The sequence below is a fragment of the Bombus impatiens genome, unplaced genomic scaffold (assembly GCF_000188095.3).
Source record: "Bombus impatiens unplaced genomic scaffold, BIMP_2.2 scf_0080, whole genome shotgun sequence".
Taxonomy (NCBI): Eukaryota; Metazoa; Arthropoda; class Insecta; order Hymenoptera; family Apidae; genus Bombus; species Bombus impatiens.
In genome coordinates this window covers 1,059,668-1,086,765 of record NT_176499.1, presented here as the reverse complement: position 1 = coordinate 1,086,765, position 27,098 = coordinate 1,059,668, and the positions used below count along the sequence as shown (strand labels likewise).

The 27,098-nt window shown below is 37.9% G+C and overlaps 2 protein-coding genes and 1 long non-coding RNA gene across 3 annotated transcripts; all 3 read right to left on the bottom strand.

The window, feature by feature from the left end:
- Positions 1–5,314: 5,314 nt before the first annotated feature.
- Positions 5,315–5,908, bottom strand: LOC117152593. The gene is made up of 2 exons (XR_004462988.1): positions 5,719–5,908; positions 5,315–5,592 (listed from the first exon to the last, which is right to left on the bottom strand). It is a non-coding gene; the product is annotated as an uncharacterized LOC117152593 (long non-coding RNA).
- An 8,576-nt stretch (positions 5,909–14,484) lies between these two features.
- On the bottom strand, positions 14,485–21,942 carry LOC100750103. The gene is made up of 2 exons (XM_003485754.4): positions 21,182–21,942; positions 14,485–19,196 (listed from the first exon to the last, which is right to left on the bottom strand). Exons 1-2 carry the CDS (start codon positions 21,287–21,289, stop codon positions 18,903–18,905), a joined length of 402 nt encoding a protein of 133 aa, XP_003485802.1. The 5' UTR covers positions 21,290–21,942; the 3' UTR covers positions 14,485–18,902.
- A 1,225-nt stretch (positions 21,943–23,167) lies between these two features.
- LOC100747432 (zinc finger protein 776-like) lies at positions 23,168–26,918 on the bottom strand. Its single transcript, XM_024372505.2, has 2 exons — positions 26,717–26,918; positions 23,168–25,741 (listed from the first exon to the last, which is right to left on the bottom strand). Exons 1-2 carry the CDS (start codon positions 26,781–26,783, stop codon positions 25,512–25,514), a joined length of 297 nt encoding a protein of 98 aa, XP_024228273.1. The 5' UTR covers positions 26,784–26,918; the 3' UTR covers positions 23,168–25,511.
- Positions 26,919–27,098: the final 180 nt, after the last annotated feature.

Below are 27,098 nucleotides of genomic sequence, written 5' to 3'. Positions count from 1 at the left end.
ACAGTTAAGCCTTTATCTTGCCAATAGAAATAAAATTAAACTTATAACATCGTTTAACAAAACTGACGATCAGCACGTATCTTTTTTATTAATTGCAAAATGTAACGAAATGGACGCGTGAAATGACCTGTAGATAGAAGATTTCTCTTTTTCTACATAGCACAACATTCAGCGTGTATACGTGGAGGTAAGTATGTGCTACGTACGTATGTAGACGTAGGTACTTGTGGCAAAGAAACGGCAGCTAGCCAACGGTCACGTGACACATTCTGAATGCAGCGAGAATCTTTAAATACCTATCTATCTATGCAGAAATGCTTATATCTCCCATGAATGCGGGCAAAGAGGAAATTATTCTTCCCATTGTTGATCACGTTTAGATACGAATAACACAACCGATATTTAATACCACCATTTCCTACAACCGTTACACACGCACATACAATGGCCATATTTTGATATAGATTTCTTTATTTAGAAACAAAAAGATTGCGCTTTATCTACGTAAACAATGAACATACCTAACTCAGTGTGTAACGCAATACTCCTTTATAATTATATAGTTAGATAAAATAAATAATATTTCCTGCATAAACGAATTATGAGTATTCATGTATTAATATACTTTGCAAATCAGCATTTTCGCATAAAAGTATGTGTCAAAAATATGAATCAAATCAAAAAGTGGAATATAAACATACAAATATTTAATTTCGTTTACTATACATCGCATGTGTGTTAAAAATTATTGTCTAAAATAATTGAGAACAAATTAAACAAATGCATATTTACATCTAACAATCTAACCTATGCTTTAGAGCAAATGCAAAATCAAACAATTGAATAGATCGAATGAAATTAGACCGTAAACTGTAACAATTCGCATTATAATTAATCATTGTATACATTTACGATACGATTACCGCCACTGCGGTAAAAAATTTATAATACAGGTAGATTCTAGTTAAAAACTACCGAAATGTTGTTAACAATGTATCGTATATTTTTATATATTGCCATATATGTTAAATGTACTTACAATATTTATCAAATTTTGCGATTTTTTCACAAATGTTTAAGTATACATGGTTTTGTGCACAAAGCTACGAAAAATTCATAAGCGAACAGAAGCCACAACTATTGCGAACGAGTGCGGAAAGAACTCGAAAGTACAAGTCTGCACGATAAAACGTGCAAAAGGGTTTCTTTCCTTTCCAGCACAAAGATCATCGTGTTTTATCGTTCGAGCGACACCCTAAGTCCTCGGTCGGTAATCAACGAATACTTCAAAGTCGAAGAGTTCAAAATCATTCATAGATGTCATCAAGCTAATTGCTTTCAGCTGACAATATAATGTCATAATAGACGTCAACAATATAGTCGACTTATGATAAAAAATTAACGAAAAAGAAAAGAAACATTCAAATCCTGTAAAGACTATAAGAGAATGACCTTAAAAAATTGACAAGCGATAACGAAGCAACAGTTAGTTGATAAATAAAATGTTAAGGTTTCTAAGAATCTTAGGACATGCTCGAGACGAAAACAACAAATAATAATATTAGTAACATATAGTAATAATAAGCGTTTATCTTTTTAATTTGCAGCGTTTAATTTTCATAGAATATCACTATCTATAGTTAACAATTTTCTAAAGAAAAGTTTTGCTTACTTATGATTGCTAAAACAGCCGGTTAACACGAAAATGTACAAACATATCTTCGATTAAAAAGATAATTAGTGAATAACAAATGTGTCAACCAATAAACGCAATTATTCGCCATGTTCTAATAATATCTATGTTGTTATGAAATATAACTAGACATACAGAGTGTATCATCTAATACGTCTACTTTATTCGATAAAAGATATTGGTATTCGTTTGATATGATGGTTAAATAAAATAAATGATGCAATTTGCAGGAATGTTTTTAATTAAGAACTAATCACCTATTGCAAGGACATCATTCTCTCTCTCTCTCTCTCTCTCTCTCTCTTTCTCTCTCTCTCTCCAATTAGGTATTAATATAAAAATTTAGCCTTTTTTTATCAACATATGATCGATATAAACAGACGCTAAACCATGTGATAAAAATGGACGTTTAAAACAACGTAAGTTGTTTGAAATTTATATAAATAATGATAAATGAAGACTGATCCAATATCATAGAAGAAGACTACGACGTAGTCACAGGCACGGGCGCCAGGATGGCGCAACAACTTTGACTAAGATCGATAACATGAAAAAGAGATATATCAGTCCTATACCCTACCGTTATCTTCCAACATTTATGACCATCCGTTCCAATATTTTAATAAAATGACTTAAACTGTACTCGTACTAATCCGATCAAACAATCATCTCCATTAGAAAATTTGAAATTTCTTGTCTCGTTTCTTTGCTCAGGAGAGACCTCCTACGAGCGCTCAATCGCTCTTCCACCAAAGAAACCTTACACTAATGACTCAAAGAGTTAAATCTGCTTAGCATGCTACAACGCGTCTTTCTTTATGTATAAATTACTCACTTTCTATAAGTTACTCCTTAGGCAAGTTTTCAAATCCTCTCTGTATTTATTAGCTTTAAATGCTAACATTTTTATTCATTATTTTTCTCATTTTACACGGTAATATAATTGTAGTTTTTCTAAATAGATATCAACGATGAAATTAGCATCGATTAAATACACGGAGTCTTATCTTTGAAGACGCGCAAAAATGTCGTCAATTAGATATTTTGTATTCTAAGGAAAATAAGGGGAATGATGTATCGGTTGTCCGTTATTGTCTTTCACGGCAAATGGATTTAGCTGAAAAGAAGGCCACGACGTAGTAGGCCAACGTGGTATTGATTTCGGTCGGTCGGAGTTCTCTGCATCCGCGCTTTCAGTGTCATTTGAGTACGACGTAGAATGTAGATATATTAGAAAGGTACATCGGAAAGGAATTAAACCACGTTTCTTGTTCGATCTAATTTCAAATGAAAATGATGGGAAGGTAGGCGGAAAATACGAATGACAAGCAAGTTTTTTTCATATTGTCAGTAAATAAGTTCGATATAATCGCAATATTTCGTCGTAGTTAATATTAATCTATTACTGAATAGAGAAAAAAGAAAAAGAAGAAATGTAACGTAATCGAAAACCGATACTTGTATCAAGTATACGTCGCAAGCTATTTTTTTACCACATACCATTCTGTATTTGTGTAGGTTTGCGTGGACATACCATGTACGCATATGGCCATAGGAAAATACATAGTACATATATAGGTATATGAAAAGCTTTGAAATTTGAAAATCCCGCTTTATCTGTAAATCGGTAATCGACATTTAGACCAAACTTACCAGCATTTGTCAATTAACTGCTATTCGATTAATTTCAACAGGTAAATAATTCACTATAAATTGTAAATGATCCGTATGATTCAGCATGAATGAACAGTTAGTTATCCGACAATTCTAAGAAGATGAATGGTTAGAAAACGATTTGAAACGAATGAAATGCTGCGCTCGTGCTGTGATTTTCAAGTTTTAAACGGCTACATAACTGGTCGGTAACCGGTCGATGGCAAGACCTTACACCGACATCTGTATGGAGGGTAGAAAACCGATACAGAAACATGGCTAAGACTGGTTTCCCTTGAAAAAGCGAATCGGTCTCGGCAGACGGCAGTAGGGAATTTCCCCAGCCAGATAATATTGTCCTTGTTGAGAATCCAAGATCTTGTACCAAGGTCGAGTCGATTTCGCGCGATTAAGTTGTTCCCTGTTGCCTTGTTGAACCATTTGATCGAATTATCAGTACAGCAGAATTTTCTATGCTCGCGATCAAAATCGTTATATACGTGAAATCCCCTGATAAGATCGCGGGATTATTTTGACGCCAATTTCACAATAGACGTTAGTCGTGTCAATTATATTTATTGCATCTAAGTCCAAACTGCGTTAGGTTGTTCACGATTGACAGTCATGCTAGTTCTTAGTCCGGCTGGTAGCGGAAATGGTCGACACATCAAAATAAAAAGAAGATTAAAAAGGAAACACCCAACAGATCTCACAAAGGACAAACACTCACCTCACTAAAGAAATAAATCAATCAAATTCGAAGATGGTATCTCACTGGGGGCAGCCATCCACATGTTATATTATTATACTACTAAGCTATAATATTTTACCAAATCTCCTACTGGACAAATTGTAAAATGTAAATAAATAAATAAAAAAAAAAATGCTAGTTCTTAGTCATTAAAAACCATTTCATTTCTAGCGAAGCGTGATACGCAAATGTACGACCAAATTTTTTTTTTCTTTTTTTTAATTATGTAATTCGTCCAGCTGGACATTTGGTAAATTTTTCTAGCTTAATTGCTAACGAACATGTGGATGGCTACCCCAGCGTGATACCATCTTCGAGTGCACGACCAAATTTGTCGTCCCTCGAGGGATATCGTTATCATCTGTTCAAATCCGAATCGATCGTTTAAAGTTTCCACCAAAATATTTCTGGTATTCCTTTTTTAATAGTTATGTATTGTAGAATTCAATAATTTTAAAAGATCCGATTTAGATTACGTTATCGAAATCCACTAAATCTACCAGATTCTTTAAAAAGGTATTAATAATAATCCAGTTAACAGGAAGCGTATTTGTGCGCGGCGATAGAGCTGTCAAATAGCAACGTGTTGCGTTACGTACGAATTCAATCAGGGCACGTAATAAAAAGCAGATGGAATTGTCACGTCAACTACGCACGTCTATATCATTAGCAACTACACGAGTAAAGAACTTATACATGTACAGTCACGATGAAGAATCATAATGATGATATTTTCGATTCACTGCTTGTTATCTAAATACGGCTATTTCTAAATCTGCTGAATTATTTAGCAAACTAGTGCAAATTGCAATAAAGGATACGTTTTAAAACTGTTTTCCAGCGCATACAGTTTAGAGACGTCTCTGAGCATGCACTGTATCGATATACTGACCGCCAGTCGCAAAGATTTAAAATTTGCGGACGGATTGTCTTAATCCAAATTGAAATTATTAATACGATTAATTGCAGAAAAAGCAGTCCAAATTTAGCAGCACGCACGACGAAGATAAAAGCTGCATTTATCATGTTTGTTAATTACATCTGCGTATGTATAACGTATACGTAGTTACGTATGAAGTTGGATTAGGATAGGTCAAAGAGAACCAACATAATGTATAAATTATACAAGAAAGTTAAGTGGACAGCTGTCTTGATAACTGACATGCGTCATAAAGAATAGCCGATTCCTCGTTCCAACGATAAATTAATCTTTAATCTTCATAAAAATGAATTTTAATGACTTCCAATACACTTTTTTAATATGGAGGGTTATATTGCCAGTAAAAGACTGCAAATATTTTGCATTACATTAACAACTGATGTAATTGATTAGCGGCGTAATCATGTCCGAATCGAGGCGAGAAACGGCGATGTAAGAAAGAAAATCGATCTTTCATGGGACGGAATCGCTGTAGCTACGTAAGTACGTGAATGTTGCCAGTGTTTAATCACAAGGATAAATGATAAGGAACTGCCGGTGCTATACGCACTAAATCTGTAGCGGAAAGAGGTTGTATGTTAAAACGTTAACGTTGAAAATAAATGAGAAATAACAAACTAAATCTCTGCATCGCTATTTCCTTTAATTTTATTCGAACTGCGCGTTACATCTTGTACTAACAATAAGTCTTGTCTTTCCGCAGAAGTATACGATGTATACAACGAAAGACTTGTTAGAAATTCGGGCAGAATGACAGTACGCACTGATTCGCTTTTAAACTCCTTCTATTCTTTCATCCGTAGCCTGGCTCCTTTATACATCCGCTCGCTCTTACGGTGGGAGGTTTCTAGGTATTACAATGTTCGCCTATAGGTATGCCAATCCTCAGGTTTATCGTGTGTATCACAACTGCATGCTTTGGCAGTGATCGTGACAGCGTGCTTGCAAAAATGTTCACGTGGGTGTCGAGACGGCGCGTCACGGCACCCCTAGGCGCCGCTCGCTGCGACGACCTACGTCGCTATTACGCCGAAAATAACAAGGTAGGCTGGTTGACATATAAGTACAGACGCTATGTCGATCGAACGTACTCACACACAATTCACGTTCACCGTGCGTGAAATCGCGAAACTTCCTCCTTCGAGATTATAATGCAATTAATTCTCAAACGGTAAAATAACCTTTTAACCCTAACGTTACTCGCATCCCTATAGACATACGTTTGTATCCAGTAATTCACAGAAATCTGTGTCAACTTGTTCGAAGTTGAGCACTCTAGCCTGCTACGTGCCAACTTTACTTACCTTTCTGCTAATAATTTTGGCTGTAGGTACGTATATCGTACTTATTAGTACTATATCGTAAATACTAAGATTCATGTGCGATGACTAATTAAACATTGTGGGAATTAAAAAGACAGATGACGCATTGCATAATATTTAATTCGATTTGCTATGAAAAAAGTACATATATATACATTGTGGGAATTAAAAAGATAAATAACAAATTGCGTAACGTTTAATTCGATTTATTATGAAAAAAGTATATATATACATCGAAGCGGTATTTTGTTGATGTATTATCGTGCAGTGACGTTCATCGGTAAACGGTCGTTATTATTAATAACTGAAGGTATTCGTCTGTGTTATTACCAACTTTGTCGATAAATTCAGAAACAAGTCGTGCCGTTTTAGCAGGTACAAATGACACTCCTCGTCGCGATAAATAGCGAAACACCGGGGATGTTTTCCGATAATCTGAAGTACATCGAATATATATGGTTTGATTTAACAATGTTATGAATTGTACGAGGATGACAGATAGCGACGTTCCAATGCGAGAAAAAATTAAAGAAATATTTTTTTTTATTTGGATGTATTTTACAATCAATTGTCATTGAGAATTATGAGTAAATTATTTTAGCGTGGTACTATGACGTGAATAATAAGTGATTATCGTGTGTTTGATTCTAGCTGAATCTAATGCTTAAATCTAGAGGACATGGATAGAAGACTGAAAAGGAGACACCCAGCAGACCTCACAAAGGACACAATCTAACAAATACGAAGATGGTATTCCGCTGGGGGTAGCCACCCACATGATAATCAAACAGCTAAAGAATTCTACCAAATATCCAAATTGGACAAATTGTGAATGTAAAGAATTAAAAAAAAAAAAAAAAATCTACAGGGTAATGTCTTTTTAGCCTGCGGATCTGATCCGTCGTGTAAAGTAATTGAGCAGATACCCACTGTTAAAGAAGAAATATCCAAAAGAGTTAATAACCACCAAAACCCATTAGTTACCCAATTACTTAACACGACGGATCAGATCCGCAGACTAAAAAGACATTACCCTTTAGATTTTAGCATTAGATTCAACTAGAATCAAATATACTATAAACTCTTATAATCCAAGTTACAGTATCACGCCAAAATAATTTACTTATAATTCTCAATAAGAATTGATTGTAAAAAGTCTACCAAATAAAAAAGAAACAAGGGTAATTGAGTAACTAATGGGTTTTGGTGGTTGTTAACTCTTATGTTATATCTATTACTGAATTTGGATATTTCTTAACTGTAGGTATCTTAAGGTCGCGATGTATTGTTCGTTGGTACATACCAAGGTGCATCTATTAAGGATCTTAGAGTTTTTGATTGGAATCGTTGAAGAATTTCTATGTTGGAATTACTCGCTGTTCCCCATAGTTGGATCCCATAGGTCCAAACAGGTTTTAATATGGCTTTATAATTTTTTTTTTATTTGGAAGAATTTTACAATCAATTCTCATTGAGAATTATAAGTAAATTATTCTGGCGTGGTGGCTTTATTTTACTTTGTAGCATTATTTTACTCTGCACGCTTAAGTTAGAACGTCTGCCAATGAGCCAGTAGAATTTTTTACTTTTAATTTAAGTTATTTGGATTTATCTACGATGTGTCGTAAAGAAACAAAAGGTAGCTTGCAGTTCAGTCATGGTATCAACAGTGGAAAGTTTCTTTTCCTTTTTCCAACGTGATCCATAATGGGAAGCTATATTTTCTTTATCGCTGTAAACTATTATAGTGTCGTGGGCAGACTACCTAAGAAAATATTTTTTTTTTTTATTTATTTGTTGAAATTACAATCAATTCTCGCGTTGAGAATTTTCGATGTTTGTTGACTCTTTTGCTATATCTATATAGCTATATTTTGCTATTTCCTCTTTGATAACCTGCCCCCAGGTCACCATTAACAACACAATAATTCCTAGCAAGGACTCAGTCAGATACCTGGGCATGACCCTGGACAGGAGGCTAACTTGGAAAAATCACATCACAGACAAAACAAAGCAACTGAAGGACAAACTCAAGAAATCCAACCTAAGCACACAGAACAAAATTACCCTCTACAACACCGTAATAAAACCTGTCTGGACACTATGGGGAACAGCAAGTAACTCCAACATTGAAATACTTCAACGCTTCCAATCGAAAACGCTAAAATCCATTATAAATGCACCCTGGTATGTCACCAACGAACTAATACATTGCGACCTCAAGATACCCACAGTCAAAGAGGAAATAGCAAAATATAGCGATAGATATAGCAAAAGAGTCAACAAACACCGAAACCCCCTAATCACTGGACTACTTGATACGACAGACCAGATTCGCAGGCTGAAGAGGCACTACCCGCTAGACCTAAACGACAGATTCAACTAGTTATTTAAATTCAGTAACATCTACTTATTTACGATACTTAAGTACAAATTATACTTATCTATAACAAGTATTAATTTATCATAAATAACTAGCCATGTTACTGCGCCACGCCAGAAAAATTACTGAAAATTCTCAACGCGAGAATTGATTGTAATTCTAATAAATAATAAAAAAAAATTTCCTCTTTGACTGTGGGTATCTTGAGGTCGCAATGTATTAGTTCGTTGGTGACATACCAGGGTGCATTTATAATGGATTTTAGCGTTTTCGATTGGAAGCGTTGAAGTATTTCAATGTTGGAGTTACTTGCTGTTCCCCATAGTTGGATTCCGTAGGTCCAGACAGGTTTTATTACGGTTTTATAGAGGGTAATTTTATTTTGTGTAATACAATATAATATACGAAACAGATTGATAGAATGTCCAATCGAAGTATTTACACTATAGGCTCCTTGCTCGATCGAGAAGGATTTCTTTAGACTTAAGCATAAAATCGATACCTGTAAATATATACGCCTACAGCTTACTCCAAACTGACAGACAATTGTTAGCAGCCAATCAGTGGAATAACGTTGTCCATGGAAAATCTGCGGAGAAACGAACGTATGTATGACGTATAGATTGTCTATAGACAATCGCCTATCGGTCTGGATTAGGTTTAAGAGGACCTTGCAACGCTTCGGCAACTTTTTAAAACAGGCTTTTATTTATGTTGCTTCCTTATCTCGTGAATGATTGTACGATTAATCACAAAGCAATTCTTAATCGATCGGATTGGAAATTCGTGCAAATCTATCGTATGACTCGAAAGAACGCGAGGTCTAGGAATCAGTTAATCAGAGAAACGCAAGGTTTAGGAAACAATTATCCAAGCGATATCGCGTTATCTTGCCTTTGTATAACGATCAATTATTTCGAGCGTTCATGCTCACACGTATGTAGATAACGAGTTGAAAAGATTAAGCAGAAGGAAAACCATAAGAAAAAAGCAATTGTTGCCGCGAGTGAAGTTTAAAAAAGTATAATCTTTTTGAGCCGATGACCCGGCTTGATCGCGTGAGCCTTCTCGTGTACGAAGAGAAGTCGATCGCGGTTCATGAATTTCCCAGCCATGTTGCATGTTAACGAATCAACGTGAGAGGAGTTGTGTTCTAAGAATAATTCACAACGAGTTAGAAATAGTATCGCCGTACAAACGTATTGATCGGCGACCCTATTCCGTACCAGCCAGAAAGTCCATCGACCTGAATTCTTTTCCGAACCGCGTTCTACCTGTGCTTCTGAACTCGTCAACCGCATTCGGAGTTCAACGAGTTCTTCCACCATGGTCGTTTCGGAACAGCGCGGTGCGACTCGGCGTGCCGTCGATCGTTCTACAAATAGCAAGGTCTCGAGCTTCGTCTCCCTAAATAGATCGCATTTAAAGCAAAGTCGTTTGTATGCAAAGCGACTCGGTTAAATACTGTTGAATCGAGATTGTTCACGCGTCGAACCTACCTTTTCATCAATCAATCGCATCAATAGGATTTCATCAACAGCATGACTGTTCGACTGTTCGCGGAGAGACGCGATTGCGAAGAAGCGCGCCGACGAGAGTCGTAAATTCCCGTTACGATTTGATAATCGACGCCACGAAATGATCGATCCCCTATTTCGGTTAGGATAATAGAGGTGGTTGAATTGATGCTAACACCTGGTTAATAAATTAAAACACGCACTTTATTTCTAACAACTTCGAATACAAGTCTGCGAGTGTATCGCATGTACAAAGATTTGATCGCAAGTTAAAATGTTTTTTTTTTCTAATATTTATTAAAGTTTACAATCAATTCTCGCATTGAGAATTTTCAGTATCTTTTCTGGCGCAGTGACAAGGCTAATTATTTATAATAAGTTAATACTTATTATAGATAAGTATAATTTGTAAGTTAAAATGTTGACGGGCCAGAAAACGTAAAGCAGCTCAAACTTCTGTGACGATGATGCAGCGGAGGAAAACTGGCGATGTGTGTGTCTAAGGATACGAGATAAGCGGACTCGTTGATGACAATGTTTCTTTAGGAAAGTGAGGGCGACGGACATAGCTGCTACCTGATTAAGTTACAAGGTTGGAAGAGGAGGAAAGATACTACTTGCCCCTGAGAGAAGGTTACTAACGGGAGGCATCTACGCGAGAAAAACCAGATTTCCCGTACCTTCACGTTCTAATGCAGTAAAGATATTCAAACATTTGGCGGTCATCTTGCCCAGGGGTTAGAGTCTGCTTTGTGTAGCAAGTCACGGGACGTAACAATGACTCTTCGATCAAGGACAAGGTGCTAACAATCGTCCCATGTACCTGTCCATCCTATACGCGTAAGGTTGCCAGTCGAGAAATCGTTATTTAACCTATGCGAAAAGAAGACTAAAAAGGAAACACCCAACAGATCTCACAAAGGACATAACCTAACATACAAACACTCACCACATTAAAGAAATAAATTTTTATTTATTTTATTTATTAAAATTACAATCAATTCTCGCGTTGAGAATTTTCAGTAATTTTTCTGGCGTGGCGCAGTGACATGTCTGATTATTTATAATAAGTTAATACTTATTATAGATAAGTATAATTTGTAAGTTAAAATGTTGACGGGCCAGAAAACGTAAAGCAGCTCAAACTTCTGTGACGATGATGCAGCGGAGGAAAACTGGCGATGTGTGTGTCTAAGGATACGAGATAAGCGGACTCGTTGATGACAATGTTTCTTTAGGAAAGTGAGGGCGACGGACATAGCTGCTACCTGATTAAGTTACAAGGTTGGAAGAGGAGGAAAGATACTACTTGCCCCTGAGAGAAGGTTACTAACGGGAGGCATCTACGCGAGAAAAACCAGATTTCCCGTACCTTCACGTTCTAATGCAGTAAAGATATTCAAACATTTGGCGGTCATCTTGCCCAGGGGTTAGAGTCTGCTTTGTGTAGCAAGTCACGGGACGTAACAATGACTCTTCGATCAAGGACAAGGTGCTAACAATCGTCCCATGTACCTGTCCATCCTATACGCGTAAATGTTGGAGTTACTTGCTGTTCCCCATAGTTGGATTCCGTAGGTCCAGACAGGTTTTATTACGGTCTTGTAGAGAGTAATTTTATTCTGTATGTTTAGTTTGGAGCGTCGGCCCGTGAGCCAATAGAATTTTTTTAGTTTGTCCTTTAGTTGCTTCGTATTATCTGAGATGATTAAAGAAATAAATCTATCAAATTCGAAGATGGTATCCCACTGGGGGTAGCCATCCACATGTTATATTGCTATATTACTAAGCTATAATATTTTACCAAATGTCCTACTGGACAAATTGTAAAATGTAAATAAATAAATAAATAAATAAATAAATAAAAAACCTATGCGAATGGTAGGAATCGCTTTGATCGGGAATGAAGAAACAGAGAGGGGAGAACGGAATGAAATGTAGTCGGTCGATAGACGTTGGATGCGAGCTTTCTAAGCTGTCCGGCTGAATGAGCCCACAACATGTACATACTTACTTACACTTTGCCAATGAGAATGAGACGAGATAATGCATGGTGGGTGTCATCCGGTGACTACCTACACGCTGCTTAACTTCCTTCCTGCATCTCTGTACTCGACGTTCTTGTCCAAATCCTCTAGTTATTCCTAGATAGAACTGCATTTTCTAAATATGAAAGAAACCGAAACGGAGTTGATCGTGTCATGGGGTAAATTGCAGCCATAAATGGAACAAAAGCATCGAACTACTATGCACGTGATATTGTTTTTCACGTGTTTCGCGCGTAGTTACGCCAAGTATTTTTCTGTTGCACTGGTACAATTTTCGCGTTAGTAAACCAAACAGTGACACACCACCGTACGCGGCGGCTCCTCACGCTGTGGAAATTTCCATTCGTGAAAACCAGTGGCGTAGTCAACCGCTTATTCCGCACTGAAACTCCTTCCACTTGCATTCAACTTCCGTACTCATATTTCGACATATCCAAAATGTTTGGTGTCCAGCCTGCGTATAAATGTCAATGGTAGGCATCTTCGATTCATTTGGGTAGGGTAAATTCGAATTATTCTCTATGTCACCATTATCTATTATTTCAATGATTTTATCGAGAATGATAGCCATAAATCACGCGTTGATAAATTAATGCTTTTTTCATCGCATAGTAAGCTATTTTTTCGTTTCTATATTAGTATGTGGAAGATAACGAGAATATCCATGTATTGCAACATCATGATCCAATGATTCCAACAACTTTGACATATTGGATATGTAAAAATTATCGACTACGGTCGTTTCCATAATAATTATTTTTAGCTTCACTGGCTAAATATTTTTTAACGCCGTTCTTTACTCTTAACCTCGTTGAATTTATTTAGAGATATCAGTTGATCGAAACACGAGTTTCATTTCATACTTACTAGAATTAAGTTGCCTTCAAATTTGAGCATAAATTTCAGTTGCGCAATGTCGATCGTGTGTTATCTCATTTTTAATTTCTGATAATAACAGGCTAAACGGTATAACAATTTTGACAATGCAAATCTCGTTGAAGTTTTCTACGTACGATTCATTGTTATTCATGTGTTACGTCAAAGTAACGATTGCATGCGACTACGATGACGTTAGCTACCGCAGAATAAACTAAAAATACGACTATTTCCTCTAGGCTTTTTCAAATATCACGAAAAGAACGAGTTTGCCGCAATTATCAAAAGAAACTCGTGGAAGTATTCTTACAAGCGGCTCGTGTATGATCGAGTTACATTCACACAGTGTTATTTTAACGCAAAGTATCATTTTAGTTAGATTTTATTTTTGAGAACTCCAAGTATATCTATCTAACGAGCTGACTGCTTGTGCATTGAAATTAAACATAAAACGAACAAAGTATGTACATAGTTATGCTATCATTAACGATATTAATAGCCGCATAAACGAAAAAACTTAGTGTGGAGGTCGATTGCAATCGAAAAATCAACGTACTCACGCGACGTTTATGTAAATGTGTTACAGATACGGCAAAGGTGATTCTATTTAAAGTATAACGAACTCGAAGAACGTCCTTTTGGTACTATTTCAGTTAAGACGATATATCGATTAGTTTACCAACACAATGCATTTAAATACCAACCGGTAATATGAATTTATATTTTTTTTCTTTAGAACGAACGATTTATTTCACAATATACATACTTCAGCCTATTGTGCTATCTACAACAGGCGGTTACGTCGACAATTCCGTCTTCCAAATTTTCCTCGACTATACGTTTAGCTTACCTTATTTTCGATGCTGAAAATCGTTCGACGAAACTTTGATTGCAAATTGGGTTTCGACAAGTTTGTCAAATCAATCTTAAAACTTAATATCGTTCTTATATCTGCCATACTTTTAAGATCGAATGCCCGATGCCTGATACAATCGGTCTGTCGTTCGTCGATCGTATCAATGCGATCGTTTCTATTCTTATCGATATTATTGGTAAATCATACTTGAAAAATTCTATATAATCATGAGTCATAACGATTGCTCATTCGTAACTCGAATATCAAATGCTATTTTGCACGTGTCATCGTCGTATTAAGCAACTAATTGTCGTCATATTGAAATTGTTGCGTGACTCAGTATGAAAAAATTATGCGAGCATCCTAAGAAGCTGTGGGAACTTTCGCTGTCACAGGTTTACCTTTGGAAAAAAATACTTCAGGAAATTAAGAAATACTCTGTTAATACTTTGAAACTCATTTATTGAACATGACATAAAAATCACGATATATGATAATGATGAACCGAGTCTATTGTAAGCTTTCAAACTTTAGATATATTATTCATCTTGAATGTTCGCCTGTAATATCTTACTCGAATGTCTTAACAAACGCTAACGGACTCGTTATTTTATACATGTATAATTATATTCATGGAATGTGCACCCGTCATATTTCGCTTTCTTTTCCATTTTGTACGTCCATGTACGTATATACGTCCAGAAAAGAAAAATAGGACAAGAAAAAAAAAAAGATTGATAACAGGTTTTTGACAAAAAATTCCAAACGTTCGCTTAGTATCGTATATTTTGTTATTTCTTCTTTTTTCAATCTTGAAATATTGAGAAATTAAGAAGCTCGATAATGTACCCGACATTTCATTCTTGGTGAAGTTACGTTGAAGAACGAGCGTTACGGGCTTTTCAATAACAAAAGCTGCTATTTTATAAAAAGAAAAAAAAATAAATACACAACATAAGACCGAAAAATAGCGAGAGAATGATAGAGGTTTGTGGTGGCAAAGAACGAACAGGTTGCCGCGGAAAAAGCAACAGCCGCTCGTGAAGTCTATCATGTATGTATATAGATGTTATATTTTTATGCGATCCTGGGGATTTTGGCAGTGACATTCAATCGTCATGGTTGAGGAGAAAGTCATTGAGGGATCAACGATACTATGTATATCGACGAATAATGTCGTTTTGAATCGCCAAAGCGACAATTCTACTTCTACACTGCAAAAATATTAGACAAAATATGAAACGGCGAGCATATTCTACTTATAATACAAAAGCGTTATTCAGGCCGTTTTATTATACGTAAAGTATACCTAAGTAAATACGTAAAAGGTACGTAATAGGTTTCAACATAAAGCTCACCATGCATATCTCTAAACGCGATAGAAATTATTTTCTGATATTTATGTTCGATTCTATCGCTCAATCCAAGCCGAAACTATCAATTTGTACTTTCGTATGAAATTGCTCCTGACCGTTTCCCCATGACTCGTACCTCCATCTCCTCAGCCACGCGCTAAAAATCAGCTCAAAATGTCCCGAGTGAGGTATAACGAATAACCATAACGTAGTTGCAATAGTTATACAAAAAATAGTCAAATTGTCGAATAATGTATATGTATATATGCACACAACAGGCGCGCGACGAGCGCGTGTGCGTGTGTCGATGTATACGTATGTACATATTCAAATATATATAAATATATTTGTATATATTCATATAGCTTTATAGTTGCGCGAACATTGTGACCGTAGAATGAAAGTGGATCGAGCTGGAACAGATAAACTATAAGATACGTACAGCTAAGTGTTTTATAAATCGAATTAAAAAGTAATAAACGTTATGTAAATATTTCGAATCAAGGGGAAAAATATTATATACAAAAAGATAGGAGGTCAAGGCTTCCAATCCACGTTTACTCCGCGGTCCGAGGCCGCCGTAATAAATAGATCGTATTATCTCGTCAATCTCTAAATTCTAATAACACCATTGTTCCTAATCAGTACAAATCAATCAACGAAATGATGGAACGAAATTTCGCCAAGGTTCGTGCAACGTTCTCGATCCTTCGCGCGTCCCAACACTTCGTCAAGCACCACGTTTTAACATCAGATCGGTAATTCTATTGTTTTTCTGTTCTCTAAAGCAGTCTTACATATAACGGCAATTTTTCTGAATTAGTCCTTTCATTCTTATCGGATCTGATCTTTTCCTTCGTTCGTTCGTTCTTTCTTTCCTCGTTCATCCCGTATATTCACTGAAAAGAAAAAGGAACAAAAAAAAAGAAAAGAAAAAAAGGAAAGGAAACAAAGAGAAGAAAAACTGTCAGACAATCGTCTTGAAAATTAGGCGACGTGCTTCTCATATCAAATTTGATAATCTTTTAGAATTTAATGTTGAACGATATCTATTTAGAAAATAAATTATCCCCAGAACATGTTCGATCGAAAATTAAGGAAAAATCGTTCGACCCTTTGTTCTCGTTCGGATCAACATTGTTATTGAACGAGGAAAGAACTCGTCGCTGTTGCTATCAAAGGACGCGCATTGATTGACGGAGAATCGAAGCGTTCGTACGAATTTTCGTAGTAACAATAACATTTCCCCAACTTCTACCTCCATTTTTTTATTTTTTTGTTTTTCTTTTATATGATTGTTGCAAAATAATTCTACCTTATAGCTTACGGTATCACAGAGTTACACGCGGTATCATATAATTGCTCCCACTTCGTAATTTCGCAAAACGATAAGGAAAGCGCGTGATCATCTTATTCGAAAAATTGAAAATTGCGGTAATATATAGATGGACGCAGACGATGTCACCGTATTACGCATATAAAAAACAAACTTCTGTTTATCTTACACGTAATTAAATACTGTTCAATTATTATGAAACGGAACGATACGTTGCTGTAACTTTGCTCGAATTATATCGTCGTTAAAGTTCCGTATGAACTTTAATTTTTTTAAGAAACAGCAGGACGTTTCAATCATACCGTTCTTTGGTTTTCAATACCTTCCATCGTGTATGAGACGATCGAATAAAAGTAAAGAGGAGAAGGATAGGAAAAAACGTGAATTTAGTATTTGTAGAATTGCACATAAAAGTATCTCTAGGATTTCATTCGATGTCTTGGAAAGACGTCGTTCTGCGTCCAATTTTCGAGGACACTTTCGTTTCTATATTCCAGGATTATTCGTATCAAACAGATTGCTCAACATATAGCAAGTAACAGGCTCGACCATTTATCTCGACGCAACTAATATATCATTATACTATAAAGAAATTTAACAAACGCTTCGTAACGACTAATCAAAACAGCAAAATCCAGTACCTCGGGCGCGGGACAAAGGAAAACCGCTATGATACACTTGGATACATACTGCGAGGATTCTTTAAAAAATCTATCCTTTTTGCGATATAAACTAGCAAATAAGTCTCGTATGTATTGCAAATACGTTCACCTCGAAACGATACCACAGGGAGTTCAACCTCAAAAAATCAGAAACGGATCAATCGGGAAGAAAGTTTGAAATAAGCAATTTTTGTGCGGGACCAACGTTTTATAAATAAAAAAAAATATATATATTCGTGCATCGTTTCGAAGACAAAGTATTTGCTTGCGTGTTCGTTAAGTTTTATGCGAGACGAAGTTTAACGAAAGCGTCAAATAAATATTTACGCATATAAGTACGCATATATGTGTATATATATATACACATATACGATTAAAATAAGTAAGTCTTTTCTTAGGCTCCGTTCTCTCACTAGCTCACCTATATTGTACGTGTATATAATGCGCATTCGTATACCCTTTCGCAGTTTTCGCATATACGCACGCACATTCCCTTTGGAGGCAGCAAGTAATCTTAACGATGAAAACAAGCGTTTCCGGTTGTCGTATGCGAGAACCTCTACGGGAACTCCTTTGACTCGGACGCGACTTACGCCACGTCATAAGTCAGCCCATTTTTCTGCTTGCCCTAATATTTTAAAAACATATTTACCACAGTTACCATTTGATTGGCTAGACGTTACACGAATGATAAAAGGAAAGTAAGAATCTTGTAAATAAATTCCAAAGAAGTGGGAAGAAGCTCGAACGAAATACAACTTTGTTTTAGCTACATCTTTAATAGAAAGGGGGGAAGACAAAAAGAGAAAGAAAGAAAATAGAGGAAGGAGAAAGAGAGAGAGAGAGAGAGAGAGAGAGAGAAGGAACAGAGCGTGAACAATTTTGGTCATTTTAGTAAGAAGCGAAGGTCGTGTAACGCTTGAGCTGTTTCTGAGATTTTATACGCGCAATAATATATGTACAATGAAGGAACTAGCTTTTTAGGTCTGGACATTAAGATCCTATACCGACCCCGACTGGCCACGAACTATGCAATTATACGCGTACGAAACGAACGCGAGATGAACGCGAAATGAACGCGAAATGAATGCGAAATAAACGCAGTCCAACGTACGCGCCAACGTAGATAACGTAGATAACGACGAATTCCATTGTGATTATGTACCTCTTTCACTGGATCCTTCTTGTTGCTCGTTCCCGGTGCTTGTGGTCCTTCGCTCCTTCTTATTAGATGCCACTGTTGCAAGAATCGATCATCATCGTCGTCACTGGCAATCGAATCGCGGGAAACTTTTTCTTCTTACGGCTCGTTCCATTCTATTCCCGTTGCTGTCGTTGTCACTTCTGTTGCTGTCGTGCTGTTTTACCACGCCGAAGGCGGCGGATCCGGACAGGATCGTACCACCCCCTCGTGGATCGTTGCGGACGTGGTAACGGGTGCAGAGGTACGTCGGATCTCGATCGGTTTCGAGCCGGAAATCGGTGGCCGGCCCAAAACCGCCTGACTGTTTCACGACAAGTTTCGCTGATCTTCAGCGGTATCGTCGGCCTTTTTCAACGACCTTTTCAACTTGTCCACCAGCCGATTGTGGAACTTGTTCAGAGAGTTAGAGCTGCCGGTTTTCGGCGGAGACGAACCGGTACTCTTGCTCGGACTTTGCAACGAGCTTTGAGACGCCCTCGAGGACGTTCTCGAGAAATGCCGAGAAGTAAGGGGCACGGAACGGTGAGCCGGCGATGTCAGAAAGTCTGACCCTGGCGAGGTAGACAACGATGGACCCTCGGATTTTGAACATTCCGAAACCTGCGAACAAAACGAATCGTTTCTTAATTCTTTACTTAAGTTCTCACGGAAATCGTTAAAAATGTATCGATCGGATGATATCGATTCTAAACGCGCGCCAACTTCATTGCATAGCTGCTACTTTCACTTTCTATCTGGTCCTATCTTCTGCGGTCGACACGGTTCACAACATTCTTATATTCTACACTATACTTTGCAATTTCACGCTACGCGTATACGCTTTCGAATTTTCCGAAACAAAAACGACGGAGAAATTCACCCAATAATCTTCTCGAAAGCGCGTCTTTCCTGATGGAAAGTCCTCGTTGATAATCTCGCATTCGAAAAGTTCCAGGATGAAAACTAGACCGAGAAACTCGAAGAGCAGGTACGAGGAGTCGACGATATCGGTAGGAATACGGCAGGGGTAAGCACAAGTAGATACTTGGGCAGATAGATAGAATCGTAGAGGCAACGCGTACCCGACTGTCGCCCATACTGGATATACGGCAAACGATCGACGTATTGTTTCTGCCGTGTACTTCGCGGAGCGAATTTAGCATTGCATTGCGTTGCAGACAAGGCCGAATGCCCTCGATGCAACGTTACGATGGAACAGTGGTTCGCAATCAAGCACGCCGCATCGAGTAATCGATGTTGCACGTGCGCACGTGCGCCACAACCTCGGACACGACGAATTTCTCGCCGCAGATTCACGTACTTTGGTTACGCGCGATTACGTAATTTCTTATCACGAGAGCAATTGGCTCGATTCTTGGCTTCGCGCGTGGCTCTACGTCCGATACGAATTAGCATCCGATCAAACGGTCCTTGCTATATCGCAAAGACGCTGACACATGGCCAGCTGAGTTTCGGTGATTCGAGTATTTCGAAAGCTTTACGAAATTCACTACAACGTCGCGTAAATCGAAAGTTAACACGGGTCGTTGAAACTCGGCTAAATGCTCGATCGAGTCCAACATCCATACACACGTAATTATCGGTTAACGCGTTCACAGCCCCGTGCGATTTATAGCAAGGTCTCACGCTTACACTTCTCGAACTTTGCCCGACCACAACGACTACGACGATATCGCCGCGATTCAAAACGACACGCATCGGCGAAACACGAATGTGTTTTTAAACGAAAAGATTTGGTTCGAAGGAATGCTAATCGATGGTGTAAAATTTAGAAGGATATAAAGCGATAAAGATAAGACCGGCGATGAAACTTGAGAAGAATTTCGCCTTTGACGCCGGAAGTCTAGCTAAATAGCCTTATCGATGATAGATCGAGTTGTGATTTCGCGATTCGATCAAAGCGATACTATCGAAAAGATTATCGCACGCGATGCGTTACGAAATTAGGCACAAACGTTGCGCAACCATGTATCACGCCGTAGCTAAGATATGCCTACGAATGTCGCGTCGCGAACGCGCGGAAAGAACTATTTCCTCGCGAAAAAGCGCACGAGCAAGCGTGTTTTCCGTTCTGTTTTCTTCGTCAGCATTACCAGAATGCCGATAATGCGACTACCTCGCGCACGAAGTGTAAATAGGTATGTGCCACAATAAACGCCGGAATGTTTCGTATCCGTCGTCGAGTCACTTTCGTCGCGCGTAATCGACCATTCGCTGCCTGACCGTGAAATTATTTCCGACCGCCGCTGTACGTATTTACGTATCTATATGACACGCTTGAGAAATATTCGTGATCGAAATTCGTGCGATCTATGAAATGCATTTCGGATACGGCACGCGTTAACAACGTGCTTGAGTTAACAACGATATTCTCGAGTCTTTGAATATCGTTTCCACGCGATATCGTTATCTGAAAAAGCGCGACGAATGCTCGAAACTTACCGTAACGATATGGAAAATCGAATACACATCGTGCGAACAAAATTTCGCGCCAACTTCGAGTTACCGGAACGCGTGACTCGATCCGTTTGTATCGATTCTGTAGGTTCGGTTTCAGGCGGATTTGTAACAGATAAACCACTCACCTTTCTACTGCGACAGGCCTGAGGATTGGAACACTCGGAAGATCGACGACTGCGGTTGGTCTTGTAAATGTCCCACTCGTTTTTCATAACGGGCATCATAAACGCCATCTCGATAGCCGGCACTCGTGACCGAGCACACACTCTCTTTCTTTCTATTCCGCGGAAAGTTGTCTTCCTTTTCTTTCACCTAGCACTATACCTAGCAGTTATCTTTCTCGTTCCGTTTTTCTGGAAAGTTCAAACCAGACGGTTCCTGTCGTCGCTAAACGTCGATAGTTTTTCCAAGAAATTCCGTTGTACCACTGCGTGCTCTCCCTTCACCAGATTGACAAGACAGTTTCTCTTTGTAGCGGGAATTGACGAGTCAGTTTTCGGAACGCGTGTGCGAAACGTTTGTCGCGATTCGAATCCGCTTTTTCGTTTAGGTTTTTCGTCTCAAAATCGAGTCGATCCTAAATTCGCGCAGTGTTCGTTTCGATCAGATTCTCTGACTCCAATAGAACGATTAGACGCCGTCGTCGACGACAACAATGACTCGTCACTGAGGTTGTTGTGGTTGCTAGTACCGCTGCCAACTGATTCTCCCAATCGCTGTTGCTACTATTTCGACTGGAAAACTGCATACACGTCGTACGCTTTCACGGATAGCTGGTCGTTTTTTATGGTAGTTCGGCGTGCTGCCTTTTCAACAACGTTCTCGATCACGCGCGTCCGGTCGATGCGGTAGTCTGCTACGGAATGAGCACGCTGCTGCTCGTGTGGGTAGGTGTAAAAGGTTGCCATGGTGGGGATCAGCGGCCGACCCTATTGGTCCATTCTGAGGCGGGACTCCTACGTCACAGGTTACCATTGATTTTCCAATGTTGATACACACGGCAGCATGACGTCCCGGATTGATTTTCTGGCAGGGGTTCCTGCTGGATCGCACGTATACGTTGCCCCGATCCCGGTATATATCTACGTCAACGCGTAGGAATGTCTCCTTCCCTCCGAAAAGGATTCGCTTCGACCTAACGAGCGCCCAGCTTCCTCTCTGGCCTGTCCTCGACCCTTTCGCTTCTTCCTGCAAAAATCTGTTTTCTTCCGCTCTCTCAAGGTCGCCTTACGGCAAATCGCATCGTGTTCAAACGCAGATACCAAATACGTATGTACACGTGCGATGCACGTTCATCCATTGCGATCCGTTTCTCATTCGCGATATAATTAGGAATTGCCAGCTTCTATTTTTGAGCTATTATATCCTTCGAAATTTTTCATTCGATACGGAATACTACTGGCCGTTAGCGCTGGCGCTGACGCTGGCGCTCGGAAACCTTGAGACGTAATTTCATCCTAGTAGCGAAATGACGTACAACAAACCGCTAATAATCGTTGAACGTTAATAATTGGCTGGCACATAGTGATGCAATATTAAAATAAATTGCGCGGTACGCAATAGGTATATATTAGAAAACCAATTCTACCCAATTTGCGATCATTTTTTTACCGATCGATCGATGTGCGATGACACATGACAAATGTACCACCCGATCAAACCAGAAAAATGTATTCTACGCTGGTAAATTGCATGTAAAATTGAGAGAAATACGTTTTATATTTTGATCAACGGTTAGTATCGAGTGCACGTATCTACAGTCGGTATCGTATCATCCGTCGGTCACTAGATGTAACAGTAAAAATAATGGTAACTTATCGCAAGAGTATTATATATGTGTTACAATACAAGCTTTTCTAATGTTTAGCATTATTTCCATGGTTGCGAACTTTTATGGAACTAAAAAACAATAGAATAAAGGAAATATAAACTGTAATAATAGAAATATGGTAGATCTAGATATCGCATATACAGTCAATAATTTGCAAACGCGATCTCGTTTGTCAGCAATTTGATCTAACGTGGTACGTAACGACCTGAATTTCTACATTTTTGAAACTACTCCAACAGTTATAAATAATACGGAGACATAAAATGATCATGCATTATCATTTTTGTAAAAAGTAAATTTATTTCGTTCGCAAAGGTACAGGGATCTTGGTTTAAATAAACGCAATTCGTTTGTTTCGTGCTGTTGTTGAGTGACCGAAAGAAAGTATAGGTACGCGATATATTCGATAACTATGCTGCTTCCGTTTGCCTCTATAAAAGACAACAGGATTGTCTTTGTTCTAACATTTCGTAAATTCTTCTTCTTTCCTTAACTATAAGTAGATAGTACGTAGCTTCGTGTTCGTACATCGGACAATAAAGGAACTGTAAGACCTGGCTTATTGTTAGTTTCAACAGAATCGTCGATACTATTACAACGATACTACGGTAAAAAACACTGTTTTTTTTTTATCATTCCTTGGAAATTCATTAAAGTAACATCATCAAGAAAACTTTCGCGAATAGATACTTTGAGGACTTGCGTAATCTTGTACTTGTAGTGTTAGTATCGCCGCGATCAGACCTTCGGAAGCTCTCACACAAGTGGTATCGTTTTCCCACTCGGTATTCAGAAAGTAAGCAATTTCTATATTATCATATTACGATAAAATAGTTATGTTTTTTTCTTTCCTTCGTACGCGTATTATAAAAGAAGCGTTTACCAACAGATACGTTTCGTACGGCGTGTTATAATCGCTTTAATCGCCAAACTGTTACGAACTTGTTTTTTTTCAACGCTATACTTCTTCGACGTGGCTAAATGATATTTTATTATATTGCACGATCGCAATATCGTTACTCCGTAAAATCGCTACATTCTTTTCTTTCAATGAAAATACATCTTCGAATATCATCTTATGATTTAACGACAGTGATATCAAGATACCATCTTCTGTCATTTCCCGTGGATCTTTCATAAAACATAAAAACTAGGGGGCGTATCTTTGGCACGGTTAAGAGGTATTTGCAATTGTTTTCCGAAACACCTTTCCGTTCGCATAGTTCGGTGATCTATAAGCTAATACGCAAGAAGCACCAAATTACAAAAACTTGAGACGGATTCGTTTAGGGCCACCTGGCTCTTCCTCTATACGCGTAATATTCCAGTCTCTCTCTGTGCAAATATATTTATCTCGTCTACGTTTAGTGTACAGTTACGACTTACACGCTAGCAAATACTATATTAATATCTCTTTTTTGGCACAGACTTGACAATCACACCGATCACAAACATCAAAAGTACTGTAACTTTGAATAAATAACTTTGCGTTTCTTAGATACCGTTGAATATTTAACAGGATAATTTTCGAATATCCAATCGTTTAATGCCAAGTCGGATGATTCCAAGTCATTGTTAGTTTAAGTACTTGAGCTATTTATACACACGATGCGCATAAAAATAATATATTTTCGTATTGAACACTCTTTAAAATGGCATTATTTCCTTAATAATTTACTGTGACAAATGAATTTCATATTTAATTCTCGAATCATACCGATGGATAACCGTTCTGTTTCTCAGTTTCCTTATTTCTGTTAAATGCCCCGTGTACCTGTAACCCTCTGCACTCCGAATTTTATTTCACTTTCGTTAGCAGCAGTTGGTAACGCTTTTAAGCGCTTTATTTGAAATTTACTTTAACTAAAAAAATAAGACAATTTAAATAAACGAAGGAAGAAACAAATTCACTTAAATACCACTTTTATTCACACTATTGCTATATTTTGTAATTTTTAAGTATATAATATATCTTGAAACAATTTCCAGGAAGCAAACCTGGTTTTCATTATCACGTTTCATTAAAGAAACGTGGACACGAAAGAATGTCCAGTGGAACTCGACAAAGTAGCTTCTCAGATAAAAACTGATATCGAGTCACACTCGATATAGGAGTGCAGAGGGTTAATTAATAATTTTACGAAAAATTTCTTCCTCTTTTCCTCCGCAATATTGCAATCTCAATGAGGCGTAAAACAATTACAAGTAGCATTGCACGGCAGAACTTACAAAATAACGCTTTAAGGCATAACGTTACGAGTCACGTGTTAACAGGACTGTTAACGAGAAAATATTGCATTTGGGTAACTTGTACATGTTGCACCTTAAAAAAATATCTCAAACAATTCGAATAAAAATATTGCAACGATATGTCTCCTTTAAACTAAGAAATAGTCGAACAAACGAACGAACGATTTCATAAACAAAACAGATAAATAAACGATATATCGGGTTGGCAACTAAGTGATTGCGGATTTTGTCGATATCGGCTAATGACAGAATCCGCAATCACTTAGTTGCCAACCCGATACGAATAAATAAATAAATAAATAATCGAATAATCAGACTATCGCGTGAAATATAAAAAGACAAGCAAGCGTATAGATTATAGGGAGAGTACTATTTCAATTTCGCAATTCAAACGTGCAATTCGAATAGAGGTGGATCCTCTGATGATCCCGCAGGTGATGTCGATGCTTGAATCGCTTCTTACACCAGGCGCATTGAAATCTTGGCCCAACGCCGCATTCCAGCCGTAAATGCCTGGTTAGGTTGCACTTGTGGGAATAAGTACGACCGCATTTCGGACACAAAAACGGTGGCCCATCTTCCAAATCCTTCAGCATCTTCCAAACTGCAACATTTTGTTAAGCACACGATGAAACGTTTGTCACGCATTTGATACAACGATTGGCAAGACGTGGCGGAAGTAGAGAAACAAGCGTTTTACGGCAAAATAATATTAATGTCGGGAAAGAATACAACGAATTCGAGGACCTTACATCGAGCCATGCTATGGCAAAATAAACGTGTTCCTTTCCTCTCGATCGCAACAAAATTTAGATAATCGTGTGAAGATGATTGGCACACTCGCGCACAATTACCTGTACGTTCGTTCTAAACAATATTCTCGATCAATCGCAAACAACAGTTTTCGCATGCAACTATCGACATTTCTATGGAAGAACAATTTCATCGTGAAATACATCCGTTTCTCTGACTATTATACACGGTTTCTCAACGGTGTTAACATTTATTAAATGAACATTTAGAACGATGAGAATCGTCACGGTCTGCTATTCGTCTTCATAATACGAAAATTAATGACGCAATAAGACATACGTAACAAGAGATCGATAATAAATCGATCAGAGATACGATAACTTTTCGTAAATACAAAATATTTATTTTCTTTATCGTACAATTGTGAGTATTCATCGATGCCCATAGTTATCTATGTATGTAAGTACATGCGTGTATACTCGAACAAACTTCTCCCTTGTTTCCTTTGATATATTTTATATATACATATATATGTGTGTATATATATATATATGTATATATACAATAATGGTTTATCGATTTCATTTCGACTCATCTTACCTATATTTCATCTTTGTCTCGTTTACTCTTTACTTTATCGTCCTGTCCGTACTACGTTTACCACGTAGAGCAGATATTATAATTTGATGGAATTCAACAGAAAAATGGCAACAAGTCAGTCTACTCTGGTCAGTCGAATATTAATACAATGGTGAGTAACCTTCGAGATCACCGTTGAATTCAAACTATACATATTTAACGTTTCTGTAAATTAATGGAAATGTACTTAAGGTTTCTGATGAGTTCTCATATGAAGAAGCAAGTTGTGCTTGTGTTTCGACTTCTTGTGACATATGGGACACTCGAATTGCGGCTCGACACCGCACTCGAATCTAATGTGCCTGTTCAAGGAGTGAGGCCTCGTGTAAGCGTTTCCACAACGCGAGCAAGAGTAGCTGCAAGTATCGCGAACATTCGCGTGATTTCCTGCCAACGATGGCTCGTCTAATCCATTCTCCGACATCTTCCCCGACGCAACAACGTCGTTCAGGCAATTTCCAGAACGTTGTATCTTGCTGGAATACTCGTTACTGTCGGAACCTGGCTTCTCCGTCACTTGACTTTCCGCCATCAGACGAAGATACAAGCTCTGGTATCGATAATACCAT

What these genes read in the sequence shown, in the direction of transcription:
- LOC100750103 (XM_003485754.4), bottom strand. Translation starts at nt 21,289, where the DNA reads ATGGCGTTTATGATGCCCGTTATGAAAAACGAGTGGGACATTTACAAG. An exon ending in AGGCCTGTCGCAGTAGAAAG is followed by an intron (nt 19,197 to 21,181) that starts GTGAGTGGTTTA and finishes TTTTGTTCGCAG; the next exon opens with GTTTCGGAATGTTCAAAATC.
- LOC100747432 (XM_024372505.2), bottom strand. Translation starts at nt 26,783, where the DNA reads ATGTCACAAGAAGTCGAAACACAAGCACAACTTGCTTCTTCATATGAG. An exon ending in GAACTCATCAGAAACCTTAA is followed by an intron (nt 25,742 to 26,716) that starts GTACATTTCCAT and finishes AAAATGTTGCAG; the next exon opens with TTTGGAAGATGCTGAAGGAT.